General features: G+C 46.8%; 10 protein-coding genes and 1 non-coding gene across 11 annotated transcripts; 8 read left to right on the forward strand and 3 right to left on the reverse strand.

Moving 5' to 3' along the window:
• Positions 1–281: 281 nt before the first annotated feature.
• Positions 282–3026, forward strand: HUL5 (ubiquitin-ubiquitin ligase HUL5; the record flags this gene model as incomplete). The annotated part of the gene is made up of 1 exon (XM_022609746.1): positions 282–3026. One exon carries the CDS (start codon positions 282–284, stop codon positions 3024–3026), a length of 2745 nt encoding a protein of 914 aa, XP_022466111.1.
• A 194-nt stretch (positions 3027–3220) lies between these two features.
• Positions 3221–5113, forward strand: EAR1 (Ear1p; the record flags this gene model as incomplete). The annotated part of the gene is made up of 1 exon (XM_022609747.1): positions 3221–5113. One exon carries the CDS (start codon positions 3221–3223, stop codon positions 5111–5113), a length of 1893 nt encoding a protein of 630 aa, XP_022466112.1.
• Positions 5114–5451: 338 nt separating this feature from the next.
• Positions 5452–6972, forward strand: KNAG0I00770 (uncharacterized protein; the record flags this gene model as incomplete). The annotated part of the gene is made up of 1 exon (XM_022609748.1): positions 5452–6972. The coding sequence occupies one exon, from the start codon at positions 5452–5454 to the stop codon at positions 6970–6972; it is 1521 nt and encodes a 506-aa protein (XP_022466113.1).
• A 249-nt stretch (positions 6973–7221) lies between these two features.
• On the forward strand, positions 7222–9075 carry CEP3 (Cep3p; the record flags this gene model as incomplete). Its single annotated transcript, XM_022609749.1, has 1 exon — positions 7222–9075. The coding sequence occupies one exon, from the start codon at positions 7222–7224 to the stop codon at positions 9073–9075; it is 1854 nt and encodes a 617-aa protein (XP_022466114.1).
• A 52-nt stretch (positions 9076–9127) lies between these two features.
• MLH1 (mismatch repair ATPase MLH1) lies at positions 9128–11434 on the reverse strand (the record flags this gene model as incomplete). The annotated part of the gene is made up of 1 exon (XM_022609750.1): positions 9128–11434. One exon carries the CDS (start codon positions 11432–11434, stop codon positions 9128–9130), a length of 2307 nt encoding a protein of 768 aa, XP_022466115.1.
• A 366-nt stretch (positions 11435–11800) lies between these two features.
• MME1 (Mme1p) lies at positions 11801–12913 on the forward strand (the record flags this gene model as incomplete). The annotated part of the gene is made up of 1 exon (XM_022609751.1): positions 11801–12913. One exon carries the CDS (start codon positions 11801–11803, stop codon positions 12911–12913), a length of 1113 nt encoding a protein of 370 aa, XP_022466116.1.
• Positions 12914–13456: 543 nt separating this feature from the next.
• Positions 13457–15775, forward strand: PAH1 (phosphatidate phosphatase PAH1; the record flags this gene model as incomplete). Its single annotated transcript, XM_022609753.1, has 1 exon — positions 13457–15775. The coding sequence occupies one exon, from the start codon at positions 13457–13459 to the stop codon at positions 15773–15775; it is 2319 nt and encodes a 772-aa protein (XP_022466117.1).
• Positions 15776–17218: 1443 nt separating this feature from the next.
• Positions 17219–18949, reverse strand: KNAG0I00820 (magnesium transporter CorA family protein; the record flags this gene model as incomplete). Its single annotated transcript, XM_022609754.1, has 1 exon — positions 17219–18949. The coding sequence occupies one exon, from the start codon at positions 18947–18949 to the stop codon at positions 17219–17221; it is 1731 nt and encodes a 576-aa protein (XP_022466118.1).
• Positions 18950–19735: 786 nt separating this feature from the next.
• On the reverse strand, positions 19736–22285 carry KNAG0I00830 (magnesium transporter CorA family protein; the record flags this gene model as incomplete). Its single annotated transcript, XM_022609755.1, has 1 exon — positions 19736–22285. The coding sequence occupies one exon, from the start codon at positions 22283–22285 to the stop codon at positions 19736–19738; it is 2550 nt and encodes an 849-aa protein (XP_022466119.1).
• Positions 22286–23415: 1130 nt separating this feature from the next.
• KNAG0Itrna1V lies at positions 23416–23489 on the forward strand. Its single transcript has one exon. It is a non-coding gene; the product is annotated as a tRNA-Val (tRNA).
• A 251-nt stretch (positions 23490–23740) lies between these two features.
• On the forward strand, positions 23741–25741 carry INP2 (Inp2p; the record flags this gene model as incomplete). The annotated part of the gene is made up of 1 exon (XM_022609756.1): positions 23741–25741. The coding sequence occupies one exon, from the start codon at positions 23741–23743 to the stop codon at positions 25739–25741; it is 2001 nt and encodes a 666-aa protein (XP_022466120.1).
• Between the last annotated feature and the right edge of the window lie 358 nt (positions 25742–26099).

Genomic DNA, 26099 nt, shown 5'->3' on the forward strand with positions numbered 1-26099 from the left:
CCCCTCATGATCATCATCTCCGCTAATATATACATACACAAGCACACGTACCGCCATGAGTAAGTAATTATGAACCGTGGGAACAGAACAGATACAAATACGCTCTCTCTGTTAACTGAGCGTCTGTTCAATGGTTTGTTCACTTTTAATCACTGGATTATTTAATATCTAAGAGGGTGTTGTAATCGATGGCAAACTCTGTTCAGCAGCGGGTTTGGGATAGGAGAGTGCGTCTGGTTGACCGGTTCCCGTGCTCGTTACTTCTTTGATTTACCGTGACAATGCTGAATTTTAGTGGACAGACGAGGAGGCGTGTGATAAATTTGGGGACGAAGAATGGTGGTCGCGGCACGAAGAGGGATATCCTGGAGCGGGCAGATCAGGAGAGGAAGAGAAGGGCGGAGGAGCGGCAGCGGGAATCTGCTGTGCTGACTTTGCAGCGGAATATAAGAAAATACAGGGACTTGCGACGGTTTGGGTCAGTGACTTTCCCGCAGTTGACGGTAAGGCAGCGGGCGGGCACTTTACTCGTTTTGAGGGACCGGTTGTTCCACTTCCACAAGTTCGATGAAGCAGAGTTCCATGAGTTACTCAGGGATTCCCGAGAGAGTATCTCGCAATTGGACTGCAATCTGGGGAACGTTTTGGTTCTGAGGCTGCTCGGATACTACGAGGACGACCAATTTTTGGTCGATACATTACCCTTGACGAATGTGGCCGTGATGCAATTTGATGCGTACGCGTTCGTGATGTCCGGGATAGTTGCCTTACTGATGAGACTGGGACCACAGTCTCTGCACCAAGCGTCCGCAGATGCAGTGTGTAGTCTGCTATCCGTAATAAAACCCATGGACGACAGCTGGTTGGCAGATTTCTTTGATTCCTTCCCGACTGACCATCCTTTATGTCAGGGGGTTGTGCAGTATGGTTTGTTCCCGAAAGAGTTTGTCCCTGGGGGGAACACTCTTGAGAATTTGTGCTACATTGCGTTCAACGTGCAAGAGGTCAACAAAGATCTGATCGTGTCGTATATTCTCGATGTCCTGCTGTCGTGCGATCCTGATACGTTCCAATTGACTGGCGAGTACTCTTCCAAAATGTTTGAAACCGGGTTTATAGAAACTGTGTTGCAGTTTATCCGCATGCCATTTGAGAAAAAGGTCTACAAACCGGTTCTCGTTATGGATAAGATACTGGCGCTTGTTCTGAACCAAGACAAGAAGAACAAAATTCTCATGATTCTCTTGGTCAGTAGAGATTTCAACACAATCCTGTACGAGTCTTTGAAGGAGCTTGCACTCCCACAGAACGACTCGTTGGTGTACTCGCAGAGGGTCTCCCCTGAATTCCGTTTGGCGCGAGATCTGGTTCAAATGTATCTACAATTCGCGACAGACGCAGATCTGCTCGGCCATACAAAGGTTTCATACATCCCGCTGGACTTGGTCTTGGTTCTGACAGACCTATTGAAGAGAATGATTTTCTCGTTAATGTGGAGGGAGACCGCCGGGAAGAATGTTGATCCATTGGAGGGGATCGAGAAGGAAACGTCGCTCTTGACACAACTGTACCTGAGGGACTCTCGGGCCCATATACTATCCGGGAGTGACAGTAATTTCTGGTGTTGCACCGACGAGCAGTTCCTACAAGTTAATCTGTACTCGATCCTGACGCAATACGAGGAGCAGTTTTTGGACATGGACCCGATGTTAAACGTGTATGAGAAAAGAGACAAAGTGTTGAATGCATTACTTAGTGAGAAACTTCGTGGGAACGTCTCCAGACAGTACCGTAAACTGGCAATACTGATTAAAACGCCATTCTTCATCCCCTTCGATCAGCGTGTGGACTACTTCTACTTCCTGATAGAGACTGACCGAAATGAGATGGGGTATGGGATGGACAATCCCTTAATGGGTTGGCTGGGTGCCCCTACGATCAATGGCGGGCGGCGCTCCGCTACGATCTCCAGGGAGCATGTACTGGAAGACGCCATGAACTCTTTCAGTCGCGGGTCTGACCTGAAATCGAAACTCTCTGTCACTTTTGTCAACCAGTTTGGTGTTGAGGAGGGGATCGACGGCGGTGGGGTCACGAAGGAGTTTTTGACCTCCGTTATCGAGGAAGGGTTCAAAGATGAGGATGACAAGTACAGGCTCTTCACGACGAACGACCAGCACGAGCTGTACCCTGTACCCACGTACGACCATGAACGCCTGCGCGCGGTAGAATTCCTGGGCCGGATCGTCGGGAAGTGTCTATATGACCATATCCTCGTTGACCTGACGTTTGCGGATTTCTTTCTAAAGTGTCTACTGACAGGGTCGGAGCATTTCTCGATCGACGACCTTAAGAGCCTGGACTCCTCGCTGCACTCAAGTCTTGTGAAGTTGCTGAACATGCCCGGCCCGGAGATTGACCGGCTCGAGCTGTGCTTTGAGGCAACGGACATGTTTGACCCGCACTTGACGAGGGACCTCGTCCCGAACGGTTCTCGGGTGCCCGTGACGCGCGGGAACGTTCTCGAGTACGTGTGGCGGCTGACGCAGTACAAATTACGGTCGATCGCGAAACCTGCAACGATGCGGTTCCGCGAGGGTCTCGCTGGTTTGATCCCGCACCACTGGTTCGCGATGTTCAACACGGTCGATCTCGAGATGCTGATCTCCGGAGGGCGCAGGCAGATCGACCTCGAGGACCTGCAGCGGAACACCGAGTACGGCGGGTACGAGGCAGCAGACGAGACCGTGAGGGACTTCTGGGCCGTCTTGGGCGAGTTCGACGAGCCAGAACGCCGCAAGTTCCTCAAGTTTGTCACCTCGGTCCCGCAGGCGCCGCTGAAGGGGTTTTCCGCGCTGGAGCCCAAATTCGGGATCCGCAACTCGGGGCAGGAGGACCGCGACAGACTACCTACGGCGTCGACGTGCGTGAACCTGCTGAAGCTCCCGGACTACCGCGACAGACGGCACCTCAAGCAGAAACTGCTTTACTCGATCAACTCCGGCGCCAGGTTCGACCTCTCGTGAGCGTCACGTGCGCCTCACAACTTTTGAGACAAAAAAGTTGATACTATAAAACGATGAAACCTGCGGAGGTCGCGAAAGATAGGGACTTCGTGTTGTTGTGTCTGGTGCAGGTGGTGTGTGTGAAGATCAGCAACTGCTGCAGCGGTCGGTAGTTTCCTGTGCTGTGCTGTTCTGTGTTTTGCTCTTTTTTTAGTATGGGATTCATGTTGGTTAGCAGGCAGAGTCGAGCTGGGCGTTGTTTCTCCTGGAGGGTGGCTGCCCTCGGGTTGTTTAAGTTGCTGTCCGTCGGTCATGGGGCTGCTGTCCCACCGCGTGGTGAATTGCTGGCTCGTAGTGGTGATAGTGATGATGGTTTGGTCCAGCTGCGGGACGTCGGGGACGGGTTTGCAGACGAGGACGGGTTTGATATTGAGGTGTTGCTGTACTCGCTCGCGTCGATGGTGGTAATGTACGTGGTGGTGTGTTCTGTTTACCTGATTGTGAAGACTGTCGTTACGAGGATCCTAACACGGAACTACACGAGGCTGTCGCTGAACGGTGGCGCGTCGCGTGACAGGGAAAGTGCGAACGGCAGTGGGAGTCGACGCGGCGCGGAAAGCGGCGTATACGACTGGGGCAGTCCACTAGATAACGCGAGCGCCGTTGGGCCCAAGTTTAACAAACTGTCTCCGGAGGAACAGTTCTACTACAGACAGGGCGAGGAGTTCATAAAGCAGAACCCGCCGCTCTCACTGGCCGCTTTCGCTAGGAACCACCGTCGTGTGGAGAACAGCGACGAGGCGTCTGACAGCGTGGAGGACGGGTTTGTGGACCCGATCGTCAACGACCAGACGCGGCAGTTTATCGACGAGGAGGGCGCGCACGCCTGGGAGTTTCATCCGGATATGAACCTCCCCAACGATACCGTACTGGTGGAGAACAAGACGGAGGTCACATTTTTACAGTACAACTACGACGTTTCTGTCTCCACCAATCTCCCCATCCCCTGCATCAACCGCGTGTACTACTGCGAGTTCAAGATATTCGAGTGGGAGGGCCATGACTCGACGGACGTGGCTGTCGCAAACGCAAACGATCTAATATCTTTCGGCCTAGCATCGTCGCCCTACCCGTCATTCAGACTCCCAGGGAGACACCACCACTCTGTGGCGTACGACTCAAATGGTGGGAGGAGGTTCAACGAATCCTTCGAGTTGGAGGAACCCCTCGCTCAGCTATTCCCAGCTTGCGAGAAGGGAGACATCATTGGAATTGGTTACAGGACGAGAAGTGGTACCGTTTTCTTCACAAAGAACGGTAAGAAACTCAGCGAGAAGGTTGCTGGGGGGCACATCCGAGGATGGAAGTTCAAGTACCTTTACCCGATCATAGGCTCAAACGGGCCATGTAAGATCCATGCGAACTTCGGTACATACGGGTTTGTTTACATCGAGGCGAACGTGAAGAAGTGGGGGTACGGGAAGATAAACGGCATGAAACTGCCTCCTCCACCGTACGACAAGTACGACCAAGACATGCTCCTGCAGAGCGGGTGCGAGGATAACGACGTGGATGACGAATACGAAGACGAAGAAGAGGAAGACGACGATGATGAGGAAGACGACGATGATGATGACGACTACGAGTTGACGAACAGCATCGAAAGCCGCTTCTCGGGGAACGAGGAGGGCCTGCGAGACCGTGACGGGAAACTGCTGCCGCCACCCCCAGGGTTCGAGTACAGCACCTCGCCACGGTCGTACCTCAACGATGAAGAGATAAACCTTGGGTTCCTACCGAGGGACCCGCCAAATTACTCAGATAGAGTCCTCCAGCAGGAACGGGACTGCACGGTGGCACAGGGACCTGCATCGCTACTCATTGGTGCTAGCAGAACCCCGCGAATTCTTCGTGGCGGTAGTAACCTTGCGCCGACCGATTCCAAAAACTACATGGAGGGCAGCCTTCTAGACCACGACGGGAATGCGGACGATTGCGAGGACTACGATGAAGACCACGAGGCACACAGCCTCCAATCGGACGAAGAGGAGATGACGGACGAGCTACACCACATGATATCGTACCAGCACGAAGACAACAGTCCATAGACTGGACCAGAGCAACGTACATTCAATATATTCCAAAGGTTGAGATAAGTGATGCTGACGTCGCAACGTATTTAGATATGTGTACAACCCATACGTACGGACAACATGTGTCGCATCTTCCTATCGTTGAAAGGTCGGTTCCTCGAGAAAGGGAAGTCTGGGTGTCAAACTGACATCTCCGGTTCTTGCCTCTTGCATTCGGTATCCCCTAAGGGACCTTCGGGAACTGACCATGTGGTATAAAAAGGGCAAACAGTTGCGATAAGATCTCGAGGCAGCGGGAGAAGCCAGGGATTGAGAGAGAACAGTAGCAGCAGTACCGTCATACATACCTCATTATGTACAAATCTATCGAAATACCGCAGTTGGAGCTTAAAGTGAAGCAGCCAGTAGGGCTGTTCATCAACAACGAGTTCGTCAAATCTTCCGATGGAGAGACCATCGAGAGCATCAACCCGTCCACCAACAAGAGGATCACCTCCTTCTATGCTGCTTCGGAGGAGGATGTCGACAGTGCGGTGCAGGCTGCCAGCGCTGCTTATCGGAAGGTCTGGTCCAAGACAAGCCCAGCGGACAGGAACAAGTTGCTGTACAAGCTCAGCACGCTGATTGAAAGGGAGAAGACCACACTGGCGGCGTTGGACGCCATTGATGCCGGTAAACCTTACCACAGCAACGCTTTACAGGACATTGAGCAGGTGCTGGATTTGACCAGGTACTTTGCCGGGTCTGCCGATAAGTACACCCACGGTGAGGTCATCCCGCTAAACGACGAGAAGTACGCTTACACAATCAAGGCCCCCTTTGGGGTTGTTGCTCAGATTGTGCCCTGGAACTACCCATTTGCGATGGCAAGTTGGAAAATGCAAGGTGCGCTGGCCGCAGGGAATTGCATTATCATCAAACCCGCTGACAACACGTCACTGTCGCTACTCTATGCTGCTCAATTGTTCAAAGAGGCAGGTTTCCCACCTGGGGTGGTCAACGTTTTGCCAGGGTTGGGCAACGTTACGGGGACAGCGCTGTGCAAACACCCTCGGATCTCCAAAATTTCGTTCACTGGGTCCACTGCGGTCGGTGGGAAAGTGCTGGAGTCATCGGGGCAGTCCAACTTGAAGGACGTCACTTTGGAGTGTGGGGGAAAGTCCCCCGCTGTTGTATTTGCGGATTGCGATTTGGACAAAGCGGTGGAATGGACTGCTTCAGGGATATTCTACAACTCTGGTCAGAACTGCACTGCAAACTCGCGTATCTACGTTCAAGAGGCAGTCTATGATGATTTCTTGAAGCGGTTCAGGAAGCACGTCTCAGAAACTTGGACTTTTGGCTCCAAGTTCGACGTGTTTGACCCGGAGTGCACTGTGGGACCAGTCGTATCCGAGACGCAGTTCAAGAGGATCCATGCCATGACCAATGCCGAGCAGTGCACTGACGATGACAACCCTAGCGAGTGGGTCAAGACTCAGACCTGCGAATACCCAACGGAATCGCAGTCGAAGGGGTTCTTCATTCCGCCAACTATCTTCACAAACGTGAAGCAGTCTTCTTCTTTGATGCAGAATGAAATTTTCGGTCCAGTGGTCGTCGTTGCACCCTTCAAGGAATACGACGAAGCAATTGAACTGGCTAACGATTCTGATTACGGTCTTGCGTCCGCGGTGTTCACCAAAAATATTACCACTGCACACCGCTTCGCACGCGATATTCAGGCCGGGACATGCTGGATCAACTCTTCAAACGACGAGGATGTGACCGTACCCTTCGGCGGGTACAAAATGAGCGGGATCGGCAGAGAGTTGGGCGCCGCTGGGGTGGAAACGTACCTACAAACCAAGGCTGTCCACGTAAACCTGGAGTAACTTCCGAGCATGCACCAGCAATTAGAGCGTGACCCAACCCCAGCTTCAATTGACATGTAGAGATATATATCATGTACTAGCGACAGGACGACAGGGAACTGATGCTCCTTTCGAAGTAAGCTCATCGCGTAAGTGGAAAACCTTTAAAATATTGCAAATGTAAACAAAAGAGTGTTCGCGTCTTGACGTAAGTTGCAGACGCCGAAGCCTCTCATACTCTCGCCGCTCGACATCACCCATCAAAAGACGATGTCTAGGCGACCCATGGGCAATAAGAGCGAGCAGTCATGTGCTGCCTGCTTCAGGAAAAAAGTCAAGTGCGACAGGTTGGTGCCCTGCGGGAATTGTGTCAAGAAGGGACGGCAGGCAGAGTGTCTCAGATCATTCACTAACAAGCACACTTCGAATGCGTTTGCCCCAGATAACGATGACCATGCTGGAATTTTGCAATTGTGGCAGAGCTATGAGTACTGGATCAGCAACGTGGGACTTTTAAAAACGAAGGAGGCGGATACCAAGAAGGCCAAAGTGGACCTGGATGACCAGCTGAGGATTAGCAAGTTTTGTCTCGAATACCTCCAGGAAGGTCCATCGTTTAATATTCTCAACTTCTCACTTGAGAATCTGGGGGCCTTATATTTTGGGTGCATTGGCGATATCAACGAACTGTTTCTTCAATTGGAAATGTACTGGAGAAGAAGAAAACATGGGCCTTATGCAAGTACGTCTGAGGATTACTACTGGGACGCCCTGTTATGGGCCGTCTTCTCCATGAGTATCTACTACATCCCGTTGAGTGAATTGAGCGAACTGCTACCCAGCGAACCTCTCTGTAATTGGTTGCAAATCGACGTCAACCAGGGCTGGACAGAGTCTCTACAATTGACCGCATACCAATGCTTTACAAAATGTACCATGGTACTTTTGAAGCAGGCAGAACCCATGTCGTACCCGGATATCAAACTGGTTCAGATCTATCTTATTCTGACAATGACAACGTTCACGTACGAGGAACCAATTTTGTCCAACAGCCTGATTTTGCAAAGTACGCATGTGGCAAAAATGTTTCATATCAACTTCTTTAGGCAGTACTCCGAAGACGATCTTGCAGTAGGACTGACGAAGCAGACATTCAGTAAACTTTGGTTCAAACTGTCCGCCGCTGACTACCTACAATCGGGGCCAGGAAAACCTCTAGAATTCCACACAGATATACCGTCCCTTCTTCAACACGCAGCATATTATCAAGATATGCCCCATTTCAACGTCTACGAAAATGAGGACGACTTCGAGGTATTCTGCTGGAAAATGTTTTCGTTGGACAGAGAAATAGACCGGTTTTTAGACCGAGATATCAAGCCGCAATCCAAGACATTGGATGCAGTGAAACGAGAACTAGGGATTTTCCACACTAAATTAAACACACCTTCAGACGAGAAGAAGAACACAATTTCCTCCCAATTCGAAAGATTCGTGAGTACGTTTCTTTTAAATTCGATGCAATGGAAACTGCAAAAAGTGTACTTGGTGTACTTTAACACGGCCAATGCACTAGAATTAACCATCCACTATTCACAAGTACTGATTAGGTTACTCGTGCATAATATAACAAACGGTAATGAGATGTTCAATAAGTTCCCTTACGTACTGAACGCACTGGGGAGAATTGTACCATTCTATTCCTACCATTCAATATTTTTTGCCCGTACAGCCCGTTTGGATCAATTGATAGAAGATTTAAAAGAATTGCTAAATGTGCTGCCCATCATGCTAGGCGACAAAGTTAATAAATTAACTTTCGTTTCAGCCAGACTAGACGCTTTGGCCATTCTTTGGGGAAAAGTGAAAATAGTCGATTCCGGATCTGGAGTTATCCACCCTGTTTTCAAAATTCTCCAAAATGATATACTATTCGTTTCGAAAGTGAACAGTACAATACCCCTGTTGGTGAAGGGAGTTAGGAATATTGGCGACAATCAGAATATCGATGACCAAGTTCTTGCATCCGAAGGGGACGATCGCGATCTATTTGAGAGCGATGAATTTAAAGCCATTGTATCGACGTTTCAATCGGACCACAATATTGAGGAGCTTATTTTTTGATACGTACATTACTTTTCTATATCCAATACCATGTAATATTATATATATCATATCAGCATCTTTCAAAAACTTTGTATAGCCCGGGCAAGTTTGCAATTTCGACAACATCTTTCAACAACTGTCGTGGTGCAAGAAACCTTCTTTTTATGCACGGGAACAAGACATGCTCCAAAATGTGAGAAAGTTCGTTTATTTTCTGTACGTTGTTTTGTTTCTCTATATCAACTGTTCCCTCTCCAGGTTGTTCAGAAGTGTTGTCTTCAATCATCTCTGGAATGTACAATAATGCAATTTGTTTTAGTATACCGCCCAGGCACTCCTTCTCGTCGTCCCAATTAATTTTTGTGCCCAGTCGATAGATGAAGTATGGCAATTTCGATAGAGGTGGAATGTAGCCTTTCAGGAGTAAAGGCAATGCGGTGATACTGACATCATTCATCGAGTCATTATCATCCGTTGTCCCGACTTCGGGTACGATAGTAATTGAAAAGTATTCTTCCAACATATCCTTCATATCCCATATCTTTTTTATAATACCCTTTTTCATCGCTAGATCTACATCTGGGAAATTGGAGTTTAGTATATTGGATAGCTTCAAATCCTCACTGTGGTCTCTGGCATTCAACTTTATCGATCCGAAATTAGCGAAATCTGTAAGACCAATCTCGTAAAAGAGTTCATAAGAGACGGCACCGTAGTCGATGAGAAATAGTTTCAAGTCGTGCTGTATGGCTGCCAAACGTCTCTGTGAATCTACAATCCCCACATACGTTAAGTTTGCAAAGATGTTCGTTAGCTCTCTGTGGGTAGACGCGTCCACCTCCTCTCGTAATTCCTTAATACTCGTTAAATTGACACTAATTCGCTCCTTTTTTGAAATGGTGTACCCTGAGTTGGATGAATGACTCAAAACTGTTACTGGAGGAGAGTCGGCAGTTCCGTTGTTCATGTCTTCTCCATGCGGGGTGTCAGTGACCGTCTCCACGTTTTGCACCGTTTTGTCCATTCGACTGTTCGTGATGGCATCGGTACTCTCGCGATCGACTGCGTTTGCTGACGTTTTGATCCCATCTCCTTCCTCTTGCCGTTGTGTTAAGCGGGTTGATTGTGAAGGAACGTATTGACTTGACCTTAAGAACGATGTAATTTTCGTTTGGGATGCGTCTGTTCTGACCATATTATGTTCGTACCGTTTCGGTTTCTTGATTGGTCCGGCCTGATGCTGTTGATTCTGGTCTCTTGAGGACATGTCCTGCAATAACTGCGAGCTCGTGGTTTGTGAAAGAAATCCAATCGGCTGGTTCCCTGTCAGTATTGTGGACGTCTTGAACGATCGCGAAGTATCAATCTTCTTCAGTATTTCGCTCAAATGCAGGCTTATCTTGGCTATAATCTCGTCTTGCTTCAAGAACCTTACTTCTCTCTTTGTTGGGTGTATATTTACGTCTACCACTTCAGGTTTGATCAATAAACTTAAGTAGATGAACGGTTTATTCCCCTTTGGTAGGTAGTTTGTGAACACCTGCTGTAGCGACCTCCTGAGCGGATCGCAGGTGACCAGTCTGTTGTTGATGAAGAAGATCGGTTGAGTAGTTGATTTCTTCGACGCGTAATTGAGATTACTAACCTGACCCTCCACGTGGATGAGGGACAGTTCGTCGTCGCCGTCCATCTCAAAGTCTATAAGGTTAGTTGCAACATTGCTGCCGTAAATAGTTCTGATCCTTTCCCGCATGGACAGTTGATTCCTCACCGTAAGCGAAAACTGCGCGTTCCCAAACTTCTTGCACGAGAACCCGACGTTGTTCAAGTGGATCGCGTATTTCCCCACAACGGTGAGGATCTTGTTGAACTCATCGCTGGGTCCCCTCAGCGCACGCAGACGAGAAGGTACGTTGTAGAACAGGTCCTCCACCAATATTGTCGTGCCGTCCTGACCGGCCACGGGAGCCGGTTCATCGCGCATTTCCCCATCCGTGTATTCGCTCCTCCACGCACATCGATCAGAAACCGTTTTAGTGGTCACCGTAACTCTTGCGATGTGCGATATACTGGCGAGCGCCTCGCCTCTGAACCCGTACGTCGCGATGGACTCGAGGTCTTCGAACTTTCCAAGCTTCGATGTGGTGAACCGCTCGCACAGAAGGGGCAAATCGGCCTTCTCGATCCCGCACCCGTTGTCTGTAATCTGTAGCAGCTTGATCCCACCGTCTCTCAGCAGCAAATCGACCTGTGTGGCCCCAGCATCAACGCAGTTCTCCAGCAGCTCCTTCACGGCGTTTACGGGCGACACAATAATCTCCCCAGCAGCTATCTTGTTGACCACCTGAGCGTCCAGCGCCCTGATCCGGCCACTCATCGTCTCACTAAAAAGCAATGAATCAACCAACGGTTCAATGGATCAACAGCAGCAGCGGCAGCAACCCGTAATACGACGAACCGCTGCGGTCATCGCGAAGTCCCAAATTCGATATCGATTTTTTGTTCAAAATCTCGAGAAGACGCTGTTCTAGAGGGTTCCTCGAGACGTCTCGTTGCACTCCGAGTACCGTTGCTTGTAAATCAATTGCTACTCCCTGAGGACTGTCGTGCGGGAGGACCGGTGAGAGAAACTGAGTTCTGCTGGATACGCACCGCTTGCAGAACTTTTCTGCGCTTTACCCCCCTGGTAAACATTTCATTCCAGGGTTCTCAAACAGCAGGATCCAGAAGAACCGTTGATGGGATGCGGCATTGCTCCTCCTCGATCCCCATTGTTTACAGTCCTGATCCAAGCCCGCGAGGGCTGCGAGGTAGGGCTGCTGGTGCCGGTGGACCCCCCAGTGGCCCGCCTTCGGCGGGCCAGCCGGAAGAACACCCCAAGGCGTCCGATACAGCTAGGAGTCCATACACGCACTGCATGCTCGCTGGGGGTATTGGTGGTGTGATTGGAGACTCTGTGATGCACAGTTTGGACACAGTAAAGACCCGTCAGCAAGGCACTGCGATGACGCTGAAGTACAGGGACATGTGGCATGCTTACCGGACTGTCGTTGTTGAGGAAGGTGTCATCAGAGGTTTGTACGGTGGGTACGCTGCTGCGATGCTCGGGTCGTTCCCCAGTGCGGCGATCTTCTTTGGGTCGTACGAGTACACAAAGCGCACGATGCTCGACCACTGGCAGATCAACGAGTCCCTGTGCCACCTGGTGGCCGGGTTTGTCGGGGACCTCGTATCGAGCTTCGCGTACGTGCCCTCCGAGGTGTTCAAGACGCGATTACAACTGCAAGGGCGGTACAACAACACACATTTTTACTCTGGGTACAACTACCGGAACCTGCGGGACGCGATCCGCACCATCGTCAAGGAAGAGGGTCCCGGGGCCCTCTTCTTCGGATACAAAGCAACGCTCTCCCGAGACCTACCCTTCAGCGCGCTCCAACTCGCCTTCTACGAGAAGTTCAGGAAGTGGGCCTTCCTCTATGAGGGCAAGACCGCCGACCAGCACAACCTGTCAATATCGTATGAGGTAGCCACAGGTGCGTGCGCAGGTGGGCTTGCAGGTATCATCACCACACCGCTAGACGTCGTCAAGACACGGCTCCAGACGCAGCAGCCCACAAGCTCCGCCGGTGACGTGGGGATGCACGGCGGTGCGCCGCGACCGACAGTGCTCTCGACCTCGATACGGCGAAGCCTGAGCACCGTCGTGAGGGAGGAGGGAGTGCTCAACCTGTTCAGCGGCGTGGGCCCGCGGTTCATCTGGACCAGCGTACAGAGCAGTATCATGCTGCTGCTGTACCAAATGACACTTAAAGCGTTGAACAGACCGCAACCACCGCTCCAGCACTCCAGCTGAACGGTAGGCGAGGGAACCAAAGTTCAACAACTGTAAATATTAAGCACAACTGCGCGGTGTTGGCAAGAACCACGCAGCTATCCATTATAGAGCACACAAAAAGCATGCTGTTGGGGGGGAGGGTACCGACGTCAGCATACGAACGTTCAGCCCCATGCGATGCCCTCTACGGACTACTGCCCCAAATTTGCAAATATCACCGTATCAGGGGCCAGCAAGCGGCTGCAGAGGCAAACCGAACTCACAGCAATACCAATTAGGATCTCACACTCCCAATTGGCTCTTGGATAACGTCGTGTGAGACCCCAACGACTCATCGGTCTTGGCATATGTACATTCTTGCACTATACGGTACGTCATTACATACAAATCTTTTGAAAAAGCGTCGTTGCTGGTATAAGCGGTCCCGAACGAAGGGGAAAGGACCATCTTCTCTTCCCAGGACAGCACTGTATCTGTTCGGGAAGCCAGCTGTGCGAGTGTGTGTTTGGTTATCTGTGAGTATTTGATTGTTGCTGTGGCTTGCCCTCGCGTTTTGGAGACATGCAGTACGTCGGGAGAGCTATAGGGTCAGTTTCGAAAACGTGGTCGTCCATCAACCCTGCCACTCTGTCCGGGGCAATTGACGTGATTGTGGTCGAGCAACCCGATGGGACTCTGCAATGTTCGCCGTTCCATGTTCGGTTTGGCAAGTTCCAGATCCTGAAGCCGTCGCAGAAGAAAGTGGAGGTGATCGTAAACGATAAATCAACCAACATCCCAATGAAACTCTCCGAGACAGGGGAGGCCTACTTTGTGTTTGAGACGTATTCGAGTGTGGAGGGTATCCCATCTGATCTAATAGGTTCCCCCGTGGTTAGTCCCGTGAGTAGCCCTGAGTTGTCCCCTAGCGAACCCGCTGGCGATGCTGCTGCAGGGAAGGCATCGCTAAACGAGCCAGAATACTTGAATATCAACGATCACGCCACAGAAGACGATGAGCCGGACAAAACTAAGGTGTTTCAGAACAAGCTGAACCGGAAACTGACGCAGATCCACATCCCTAGCGAGCTGGACAACAACGGGGATCTTCTGCTGGATATGGAGGGTTACATGCCCAACAAAGATATGGTACACGATGTCGACTTGCATTTGAAACAGCTATTGAAGGATGAGCTGGGTTCAGAGTCTGATATCTCTAAGTTTATCAAAGAGGACGCCAATGGAGGCCTCAGAATCGTCAACCCGTACGAACATATATCATCGTCCACGTCGTCGCCGCCAAAACATTCTCCATTCGGAGCTGCTCCACCATCTGTAAGTATGAGCGAGCCGTCCCTGCTAGATGGCCGGAACGATGATGAAAAGGCAAACGTTTCGATGAGTTCCGACACTACCTCGAAGGGCGACCTTAGTGAGACCAGCAGTAGAAGTGTGAATAGCAGTTCTGATGTTCCCGATCAGACTGAGAAAAGCAACCCTGCATCGGCAGACCCCCAGGTAAACTACATCAAGACTCTGAGACTGACAAGTGATCAGTTAAGCTGTTTAGGGTTGAAGTACGGCGAAAACGACCTCACGTATTCCATTGAAAACGGCAGGGCCGTTGTTACATCGAAACTTTTCGTTTGGAGATGGGATGTACCCATAGTCATCAGCGATATCGACGGCACAATTACCAAGTCAGACGCCCTGGGCCACGTTCTGGCAATGATCGGCAAGGACTGGACCCACGTTGGCGTCGCCAAACTGTTCAATGAGATCGCGAGGAATGGCTACAATATCATGTATCTGACGGCGAGGAGTGCAGGGCAATCAGATTCAACCAGAAGTTATCTACGATCGATAGACCAGAATGGCTATCGTTTGCCGCTGGGGCCAGTCATACTTTCACCGGATCGGACAATGGCAGCGCTCAGAAGGGAGGTGATTTTGAAGAAACCTGAAGTGTTTAAAATTGCTTGCTTGAACGACATCAGATCTTTATACTTCGACAGGTACTACAGGGAGGAACTGGCATCGGGGAAAGACAACGACGAAAAACCAACACCGTTTTTTGCTGGGTTCGGGAACAGGATAACAGACGCATTATCATACAGAACAGTAGGCATCCCAAGCTCCCGTATTTTTACTATTAACACAGAGGGGGACGTCCATATGGAACTTTTGGAATTGGCCGGTTACAAGAGTTCCTACCTGCATATTAACGAATTGGTGGACCATTTCTTCCCTCCCGTGGCATTTCCAGGTGCTGAAGGGAGAAGCAATCCGTCCACAACACCTGGTTCCCCTGTAAATAACGTAACGGACCACCTGGACCCAGAAAACGCATACGAGTGTAGATCTTTGTACTTGAACAACCAAGGCGAGAAATTCACAGATGCAAACTTTTGGAGGGAACCCCTTTTGGACTTGGACAATCTTTCAGATGTCAGTGCAGATGAACCATTTAGTGCCAAGAAAAATGGGCAAAGAAACTCGCAAACGCTTTCCAAATCACCAAGTAATGCTACTACCATACCAAAAAGTACACAGACAGGCCATTTACCTGATGAAAACTGTACCAGATCTACTCCGTCAAAGAATACTCAAGAAGATATAGGGCAGCAGATGTATTTAACTTTGGGCTCTCCTTTAAGCTCTCCGACTTTGGATCACATTGACACGACAAATATTGATAGTGGAATGAAGGCGTTATCGATTTCAAAACCAGCGCTGCCTCTATCTGCGGTTTCCAAAGTTAACGTGCTAGATGACGTTCATTCGGTCCATACTCCAGGTCCAGCTGAAGAACGTACACCTGAAAATTCCGAAAATGATTTTTACGACGACGAGTTTGATGACGACGACGATGAATTTGACGAGGATGAGTTCCTCGACTGAAAAGACATTGATTATGAAAGCGATAGAGCGTTTTATGAGGAAAAATCCTGTACTTGAAAATAAATTGGGGATTTCCTCTTGGGAATGGATACATGACCCGTTACATTATGAAATACAGTACGGTGCAGTATGATTAGCCCGACTTACGAAAACACTGATGAGACGTGCGAATGGTCACGTTATCCGGAACGTATATACCCGCAAGCTATCTGCACCGACATCTTTCAAGACCGTCTCTGGATCCCGGACTCACGAACCAAGACCGATTTGGAGAAGGAAGTACAAGGGATATAATTCTAATAACTATATACATGGAATAAACACGAATCTCAGATTGTCTTTACACACAGCATCGAGCCACAACCTACTCAAGCTCGTGTCAAAAATATCCGATAATGTATTTACTAAATATTCATTTTTTATGTTTATTCGATTTCTCTTTGTCAGAAAGGTTCTTTCTTTTTAAAAATTAAAAATAATAAAAACTTATTTGAAACGAAGATGATATATTGAAAGTATTGGACTCAGTTATGCTAGTTGTTGGATATTGGAAATCCAGCTTCGTACAATGTTACATTGCTTATCGTCATATAAAAGGTGAAAACAATTCATCGACAGTTTATGTAACTCTCCTATATAATGCGTATACGGGGGAGGAGCTTCCGACGTTCGGCACAGACCGTCTGCTGGAAAACCCTGCCACACATCAAACATGCGTAGTGCAGCATCATTCTTAGCTTCCAACACTAGTCATAGTGGTTCAGCACAGCGATTTTTAGATAATTATGGAATACTTTGTGGAAAGGGCTCTAGCTTCTTTCAGCATTGATTAAAGTTGCTGTCCACAGTGTATATATAGGGTCCCGTAAACCAATAACTGCAAGCTCAATTCTAATAAAAAATACATAAAGTGCTATGTAAGACTACAAGAAGATTAGCTCGTCGACAGCTTTTTGTACAAAAACTTTTTAGGTGAGAACAATCTTTATGGGGTAATTATGCTCTGCTTCTATACCTCAAAAAAATAAAGTAACGCCTCTCTAACAAAAGATTTTGCTGGATATAGAAAATGACTATGATAAGGATGATAAGTTATCATCATAGGCATAAACAGGACACACAAAGACACAAATGTTAACGAGACAAATAATGATGCCACAAGTGTGAAAGTATCCACCACGGTGAGAAAGTGAAGAGCGACACCATTGACTCTGAGCAAATTCTCACATATATAAAGCCTAGCTACCTCGAATGAATTGATCCTTCTATCTGTTACAATATATAAGAGATCATCGAACCATATACTTATATATTAAGTATACACCAGAAGTCATACCTGAACTAAAACATCTCTTTACTCTACTACAATGAATAGCCACGGCCAACGAGACCCTATTCAACAGATTTATCTCGGAGACAAAGGCAGGCCATTTTTGGTTCCCATTACTCCTTTTTTGTATTGCAGTTGCGTGATAAATTCGAAAATGGTAATTTGAACCGAGATTCCTCAACATCATTGCTCTTTTCCTGGGAAGTTGAAATTCTATCAATCATGTTCTTAGCAAATACCCATCCAATAAAAGCAAGGCCAATTATACAACCCAAAATAACATACCACCATGCACTCGAGGCATGTTGTCCCGGCACTTTAACATTCATACCAAAAAGACCTGGAATCAAGTGTAATGGGACAAATATCGTACCAACCATTGCAGCATAGCCCAACATCTTACTGATCCTGTTGTTAGCATTGAATGATTCCACTTGCAACTGTGTCAAATAATTTGAGAATGAACGGGAGAAAATCTTCTCGTACTCTGCCAGGTTCTGGAACATTGTCAACAAGTGGTCTTCAATGTCGCCAAGATAGAGAGCAACATCAGCCCTTGGCTGTACTGTTTCATTTTGTTGACCGCTTGATTGGAGATCGGTGATGCTGGAATTACATTTCAGCTCCCGACTATTCGCATTAGATCCATCCTGGCATCTTTTGACAAACATCCTGATGACGTCTGCCTTTCCTGCCAGTAATCTCGTTAGAGTCATGGTCTTTTTCCGACTCTCCCCAATTTTCTGTAACATGGCTGAAAAATCGATCTGCCTCACCATAAATACAGAATCCTCGATAACGTCGGCATCGTACTCCAGTGATTGTATCACTGGCGCAAAACTATCAGTAATGTTATCAATCAGTGCGTAGCACAGCCAATCGGCAGAGACATCAACAAAATCCTTCAGTTGTCTTACACGCTTTCTCACTTTACTACAGTGGAACATGGGACTGAAATGAAAGGTCAACATACCGTTCTTGAATACCACGGTGTAGACATTAATGGCTTCAAGAAACTCTTCTGATTCTCTGTCACTTTCAAAAGTGTTAAAGCATACAAAATAGTATGACCTGAACAATTGTACTTTTTCCTTCGGTTCTTGCAACTTGATGTCTTCTGAGGTCAACGGATGTATCCCAAAAGCCTTTGAAATACACCGCAACTCATCGTCAGTCGGGGAACAACAGTCAAGCCACCATGTTGGTTTCCCCCCTTCGAAAAGATCATAGAAAGATTCTCTTGGTTGTACTAGGCATGGGATATCTGGAGAGTGAACTGTGGGATTCCCCTCTGACCGGAAGAATGAGAACCTATTTGGTACAAAAACACTTTTCTCGGATTCTTGCTTGACTTTCATTTCATCACTGAACCCAACAGGAGAAATATTTGCAGATTCAATTTCCTCGTTTGGCACTTTACTTTCGTCCGATTGTATATGGGGCATGGTCGGGGGTTTGGGTGTGTACCTTACATCAGCAGAGAATCTTCTTGAAGGATACTCCAAATGATGTGCTAAGTCAACAGAGGGAAATACGCATCCTTTATTTTCTGGGATATTCAGTGCAGTCCAAAACAGCTGATCGTTGGCTAATTTTTGCTTTCTGGAAAATTTCTCAAGCTCACTGAAGTCAACCCCATTAGCATGGCTACGATCTTGAGGAAACTGTGGGAAATACACATCCTTTGTTGTTTCTCGGAAATCTTTGGACTGCTGAGAATTGTGGGACCCATGTGATGACAGTTTTCTCAATAATACATCACGCTTCCCTCTAGACAGCATTCTTCTGGCTTCAACAGGAATGTTTTCCATTGGAAATTCGGAAACGATCGAAGGTTCCGTCATACCTCGTCTTCCTTAATTTTTACTGCACTCACACATGTGCGTAAACATACGAATCAAGTTCCCTAAAAGTCTAACAATCGAAAACTATAGATGGAATGTACTGTTTAAAGTTAGCAAACAACTAGCGCTTGCAAACTAATAAAATTTCTTCAGCCTCTAATAAAAAGCGCTGTACCCTGAGACTTTGCACCAAAATCAAAAATCGTAGCAATACACTTTGCAATTGGGAAAGCAGCTTGGTTGCATTAGTCACAAAGCAGTTTGACTTGTCTTTTGGCTACTTTGTTGTAACTGAGACGTCAAGAGTTTGCCAAGCAAAAAAAATAATTTGTGCCGCATGAAACTCCGTTTATGTACAAAAAAATTTCTTGCTCATTGAAAGAAACACCTATGATACAGTGGAGAAGTCGAGCTCCCAAACCAGAGTCCTGTTGTAGCCTTGAGAAATTAGGCCACACAACGGCGCAAATTAAAAGTTCAATTGGAACTTGCTACGCAACTCCCTGTATGCGGATTTTACAATATATTGCAGATTTATGTTAATCGGAGTAAGGTTCTTCAATACTGAAAAGTTGCCCCGATTAATTGGACTGACCACCAGGCAGTATTGTCTTTCGATTGATACAGAGAATAATCCGTACAAAATTGTGACAGCAAGTTAATGACAGTGCAACCAACAATTCGGGTGATGGAAGAGGCGTGAGTTCCAGCGCCGAACGCTTTTCTATGAAAATGGCACTCGCAAAAATGCACGTTTATGTTACAATAATAGGAATATATCTTTATCTAAGCGTAACGGCTCAACTTACTTGGGAGGCTGTTCATTGACTGGTTTGATGACCTTGAATTTGGAGCGAACGGATCATGGACGTTCTTGTTCTTGTTCTTGTTTTTTGTCACTCTTGGAAAAAAGCTAGAGATGACAGATTTCCCACTGCTGTCTGCAGCTTCATTCAAAGTTTGAGGGGCCGACATGTTACCAATTGCGTATTTAGCAAAAATCAAACCGATTAGCCCTATCGCAATAAGAACACCAAGAATCCCAAACCACCATGCAATTGACGAGTCTTGTCCTGGGACTTTGACGTTCATGCCGAAAAGACCAGTAATCACATTCAGAGGAACCAGAATTGTACCTACCATTGTTGCGTAACCTAACAACTCCGTTACCTTATTGTTGGAGTTGAACGACTCAACTTGTAATTGGGCCAGGTAATTGGTATGTGATCTGGAAAAAATCTTCTCATAGGCCGCCAGATTTTGATACATGGTCAGTAAATGATCTTGAATATCGCCCAAATACATAGCAATATCACCTCTGGGTTGAATCTTGTACTCGGCATTTTCTCCCGCTTGTAGATTGGCGATATTAATATCTGAAGTCAAGGCGGGACCAATACCATTGGCCTCGTCCTGGCACCTCTTGGCAAACATTTTAATAACGTCCGCCTTCCCACTCAACAGCCTCATTAGCGTCATGGTTTTCCTTCTACTCTCACCAATTCTTTGCAACATAACGGAAAAGTTTATGTCTCGAACCATAAACACAGAATCCTCAATAACATCGGCCTCGTACTCAACAGACTGAATAACAGGCGCAAAACTATCAGTGATATCATCGATTAGAGCGTAACACATCCAATCTGAGTTCACATTGACGTAATCTCTCAACTGTCTTACACGTCTTCTCACGTTAGCACAATGTTCAATAGGACGAAAATGAAAAGTCAACATACCGCCCCTGAAGACAACAAGGTACACATTAATGGGTTCCAAAAAATCCTCAGACTCCTTGTCGGCCTCAAACGTGTGGAAACAGACAAAGTAGTATGACTTGAACAGCTCCACTTTTTCTCTTGTCTCCTGTATCCTAATATCTTCCGCGGTCAACGGATGAATTCCAAATGCCTTCGCAATGCACCTCATCTCATCGTCAGTGGGGCAGCTACAGTCCAACCACCAAGTCGGTTCACCTGCCTGGAAGAGATCGTAGAAAGATTGGCCTGGCTTCACCAATGAAGCAATATCACTTGCATGAACGGTCTCTTCGGTGTCAGAACGGAAAAACGAAAATCGGTTCGGAATTACGAAATTATTAATCCCATCAAAGTACTCAGGAGTAATACACTGTGGGGTGAAACTTGCTTCGTCGTCGCCCTCTACCTTGTATTTCCCACCAAAGGTCACTCCAGGTGTAGTACCTTCATCTGCTGCGTAGTTATCCTTTTTAACTTTTTCAAACGGTTTCTCCGACTCTTCCGCTAAGTGAGTTTCCTGTCCATTGTGCTGATGTGCCGGTGGTCTAGGAGTATACTTAAGGGCAGACGAAGACATTGACGATGTACTGAACGAGTTTCCTGACGACACGGAGGTAGGAGCCGTTACTCCAGGTGCCTTTTTCGTAGAGGAGATGTACTGTTCCCTCATTTGTTTTGTAGACTCGGCAAACTCCTCCAGTTCGTCAAAATCAACACCATTAATCCGCGTATGTAACTGAGGTGCCATTGGGAAACAAACATCCTCTTCTGTTTCCTGGGAGTCCCTTGAGTCCTGAGAGTTGTCACTGTCATAAGTTCCCCTGGTGGTCTCCCTTCTCATGTGCCCGTCGTTCTTCTCTGACGACTTAGTCTTGACCAATTTAATGACGTTACTTGGTGCAGAGACGATCGATCCAGTTCTTGTCCTTTTTCTTTGATGCAACGCTTCTGCTAATGAGTGAGTGTTGGATCCTAGGTGTGGTCGAGCAGGTGGCGAATTTGGACCAGCACTTTCAGGGCGAATTCCATCCAGGTTAGTATGGTGGCTCGGATGCGGCGGAGACTGACTACTCACCGAAGTGATACAGTGTGCCAGCCGAGAGGGTCTTGTGGACGTGTTGAATTCGTGTAGTGCCATTGCAGCAGCCTCTCTCACGGGATCGGTACTTCCCTGTGTTTCATTACTGGGTACATTCTGAAGAGGTGGGAAGGATGATGTTTGCAAGCATGACTGATGTGAGTAGCGGCGGAAACGTTGCCTAGTAGGAGGGATATTGTTGGATGAAGACGAGGTCTCCACGTGGGCTAGCTGGGGTGGCGTAGAAAGCGGATCCTCTGGCGTCATCTTACTATTCTTCCGGCGTTTGCCCTTCTTTTTGGAGGCAGAGCATCCGTATTTCTTACCCTCGTGCTCTTTACTGGTATTGATATCATCGAAATCGGGATGTTGCCTATGGTCGTACAGTTCGTTGTGATCTTGAGTTTTCATCGACACCATGGAACTGCCCAAAGACATAGAATTCGAAGCGTTAGAGTCTGAACTCGAGTCAGAATGCGCTGAATTAATAGAGTCTGCCATTTTTCAAATGATGAAAATTCGATTAGCAGATGTGTAGATCGCGATGACTTCTTGGAAAAGGTAATATTGATACACTATAAAATAAATGGATGATCAATCAACCAATTTTAGCATTAATGTTCTTCAGCGGCAGTTACCAATACTATCTGATTGGTTCTCCGATGGTTACTGGATAGCTTATTTTTTTTTAACAATGTGTAGTAGCAGGATACTTCTCTTATTTCCGAAATTCACAAAAAAAGAGGGAGAATTTTATTTTTTCTAGGCGCTGGGACTGTACATTTATACCTAAGCTTTAATTAGGACAGTAATTAGTACCCTTTATCAGCCCATGAACTGTTAAAACGATATTAATGAGTTTTCTACAGAAGGTAGCAAAACAGCGAGAAATACCATCCGAGAATCATCAGACCGAAAATTTTTCGTTAATCTTATAAAAAAAATAGTCGAGCGCCGTACAAAAATATCTTTTACTCCCTCTCTCTGTTGTCCCCCCCTCTTTTAAGCAGCAGAGTCAGCAGAGTTCGTATTGAAGTGTCACAAAAGTGGAAGTGTGTTCCGTGAGAGGGACCGCTGGATAGTAGGCTTTTTGGGATTTGTAGTACGATGGGTGTTGTGTGGCTGCTGCTATGAGAGTTGCTCGACCTTTCTGGGAAGCAATTTGACCGGAAGTATGCTGGAAGTATCCCGAAAATTGTCACACGTGGTATATTTGTCTAATCCTTGATGGGTTGTGACATTTACTTCCGCACCCCCTAGACTTTACGTCAGATGGTGGAGATTTTCTACGTATAATTGTACGAATGTTCCGCGGGTGTGTTGGAACGCTTGAGGGAGGAAGCAAAATTCTGGTGTTGCCACTCTCTCTGCATGCTTATTTACGCCAAGATACTTCTCTTTTTTTCAATTCCAGCCCCAATTACCCATAAAGTGGTTCAATTCTTTTCTTGAACAAGACAACTAGCACAGGGTGCTGTTCGGTCTTTGCCGAAAGGCCCTCAATAGGTGCGGTGTAAAGCGTCGGTCAAAACCATCGGGATTAAACAGTAATTGGTTCTGATCCTAGGGTAAATCTCCCAAAAATTGCAGTATAAGGTGAACCATCATTCTGCCGAAAATGTAAATTACCCGGTTTCGTGGTCTAGTCGGTTATGGCATCTGCTTAACACGCAGAACGTCCCCAGTTCGATCCTGGGCGAAATCAGTTTTTTTTGCAGCTCTTTTTCGGGCCCTCGAAGAAATGTCCGTTTTCGGTTTGAGATGTAAACAAAGGGAAAAATAGAGAGAGAGAGAGACGCAGGATCGTTGATCTGTGCTTAATTTTTTCTTCAAGCTATCACTTGACAGCTCGAGTATGCGATGTACGTTACTCTTGAATAGTTTTTACTCAAAACGCCCCATCATTCGCTTATTACTTCTTCACCGAACAATCCCCCATTTCCTTTGCTGGCCACAATGGCTTGGCGTAACGAGCATACATTCCATGCCCTTCCTGGACTGAAAATTTTTGGCGCTAAAGTTGCAACCTCTAAGGCTACTTGTTCAAACGGGCAGGTGGGAAGCCTTCGCACCGGATATGATGACCCCCAATTGGAAACAGATTCTAAGCGGGCCGAAGTATTGAATGACTATTCGCCTACCGTGGTCAACGATGATATATTCGGGGACCAACAGGGACTTCTTCATGAACCGCACGAAAGTGCAGTCACTAACCCTCTCATCGAAAATGTATTTAAGAACCTGCCGTTTGCTTCCGGTGATCAATTTCTAGAGGAGTTCCAATACACTATAGTAACGAGCAACCTACTGAACGAGACCAACAGGTATAGACATCACTTGAATCTGAAGAAATCGATTCTGGATTTCCATAACCAAATTCACGTGGAACAGCATCACGACATCCCTACTAAGTATGGGCTGTTGAAATCTGCTAAGAACCGAAGGTACCTCTTATGCAAAAATTTCAACTACAACACAATTGTGCTGGCTTGTCTTAGACTTTTGATGAAAATGCGGAGATGGTCCAATTCGCGAGCGAGGGCAAGAGTTACCACAATTATATTGATAGCATTGTATTTGACTTTCCAACAGGAAATCTTTTTTTCACAGTACACTAAATACAAAACACTGCGAAAGTTGAAAATGTTTCTGAGCCGTTTGAGTGGATTGGATTCATTGTTCCAAAAATTCCATCTATATTACAAAGAGTTGAAAAACCCAAGTTTTACAAGATTAGGTGATGACACCAAAGCGATCTCAACAACAGCAAAGAATGTACTGGTCTCCAATCTAAACGCGGTTTTTTATAAGTTACGTTTTGAATTAGAGGGAATTTTGCCCTTAACAAACAAATGCACCCTTCGGAGATATTGTGATCTGTACGCTATAAAACAATCTGATATTGTGTTTTATTTGAACGAAGAACCCAAACATTTGACAGATAAAGCTTACCGAGTTAAACTGATTCAGAGATTCTTCCTTTGTTGCCTGCTATCTTTGGAAATCACAACAGTAAAAAAGAGCCCTTCCAAAAACACTTTTTTTGATACACTTTTTGATGTTGAATACCAACCAGTTAGTGGGCCCAGGGGGTATTTCGCAAAACCAGTGAAAATATTCAACACGGCACTTACCGTACTGGATCGTTTGGAAAACTTCATGCATTCATCAACCTCGTCATTGACTGACTATAAGAGCTTCCTGGACTCAAAGGATAATTTGTGCCGAGAGAGTCAAGGTACAGCTTCCGCAGCCGGGCATGCCGACTATGACGCTAAAGTATCCCCCATATACAACCTACTGGAAACCTTTCAACAGCAACTAGGGAGCATAGACAGCCAACTGACAGATTCAGATAAGCATATCATACTCTACAAATTGAAGAATCTCATTGATATTGTGGACGAACCAAATAAACATTCAACGTCTACGACCCATAGAAATTTAAACAACGAGAATCTGTTTGCATCTTCGAGGAGAGGAAGTGGGTTCCCCTTAGACGTTTTCAAAACTGAGGGTGGGGAGACATGTGCAAACAATGGAGTACCCAACGTGGAGACGCCGATAAATTTAAGCAAGAGAGTTGAAATTATTACAATTAATAGCGACGACGCCTCTCTTTCTGATCAATCTGAGGAGCCACCAAAGTCAGAATTCTTTTACAAACCGGTAGTATTTGGAATAGATGATACCAACAGAGGCTGCCAAAATACACACACGTCCCGCCAAGCGCACCAACCTATTCCAAAATTGAGTGACGATGAACTCCGAAGACGGCTGAACGAAAAGATCCACGATTTTGCTACAGAAAATAAAAACGGCAAGAGTAAACTGAGAGCGCAGAAATCCTTCGAATTGCTCAAGAGGCGACAACGAGAGAACGCATCAAACAAGAAAAGCAACACAGAGGAATGCATTCCGGTGATCTATGAAATGAGATCTTTACTGGAGTCCTGACCCCACTACAATACACACAGAGTAATAAAAGTCTGCTCATGAATAAGCGATACAGTTCTAAATAGATATTTATATTCCAACGACAAGAGATCCTCGATCGTAACGGTCTCTGGTGAACAATGATTAAAACGTTTACATAACGCTCCCAAAAAAAAAAAAAGAAAGAGAAATGCTGCAAAAAGGAAAAAAGAAAAGAATGTTAGTTAATACTAAACCGCTTACATGTGATCGTTCAAGTGCCTCCAAGTGTCTAAAGTATCAATCCATCCTTCCGATAGAGTTCGGAGACCCTTTTGGTCAACACAACCGCTTTTTACCGTGATTTGCTTCATTGCATAAGCTTTGAGTTTGAGCTTCG

The sequence above is a fragment of the Huiozyma naganishii genome, chromosome 9 (genome assembly GCF_000348985.1).
Source record: "Huiozyma naganishii CBS 8797 chromosome 9, complete genome".
Lineage (NCBI taxonomy): Eukaryota > Fungi > Ascomycota > Saccharomycetes > Saccharomycetales > Saccharomycetaceae > Huiozyma > Huiozyma naganishii.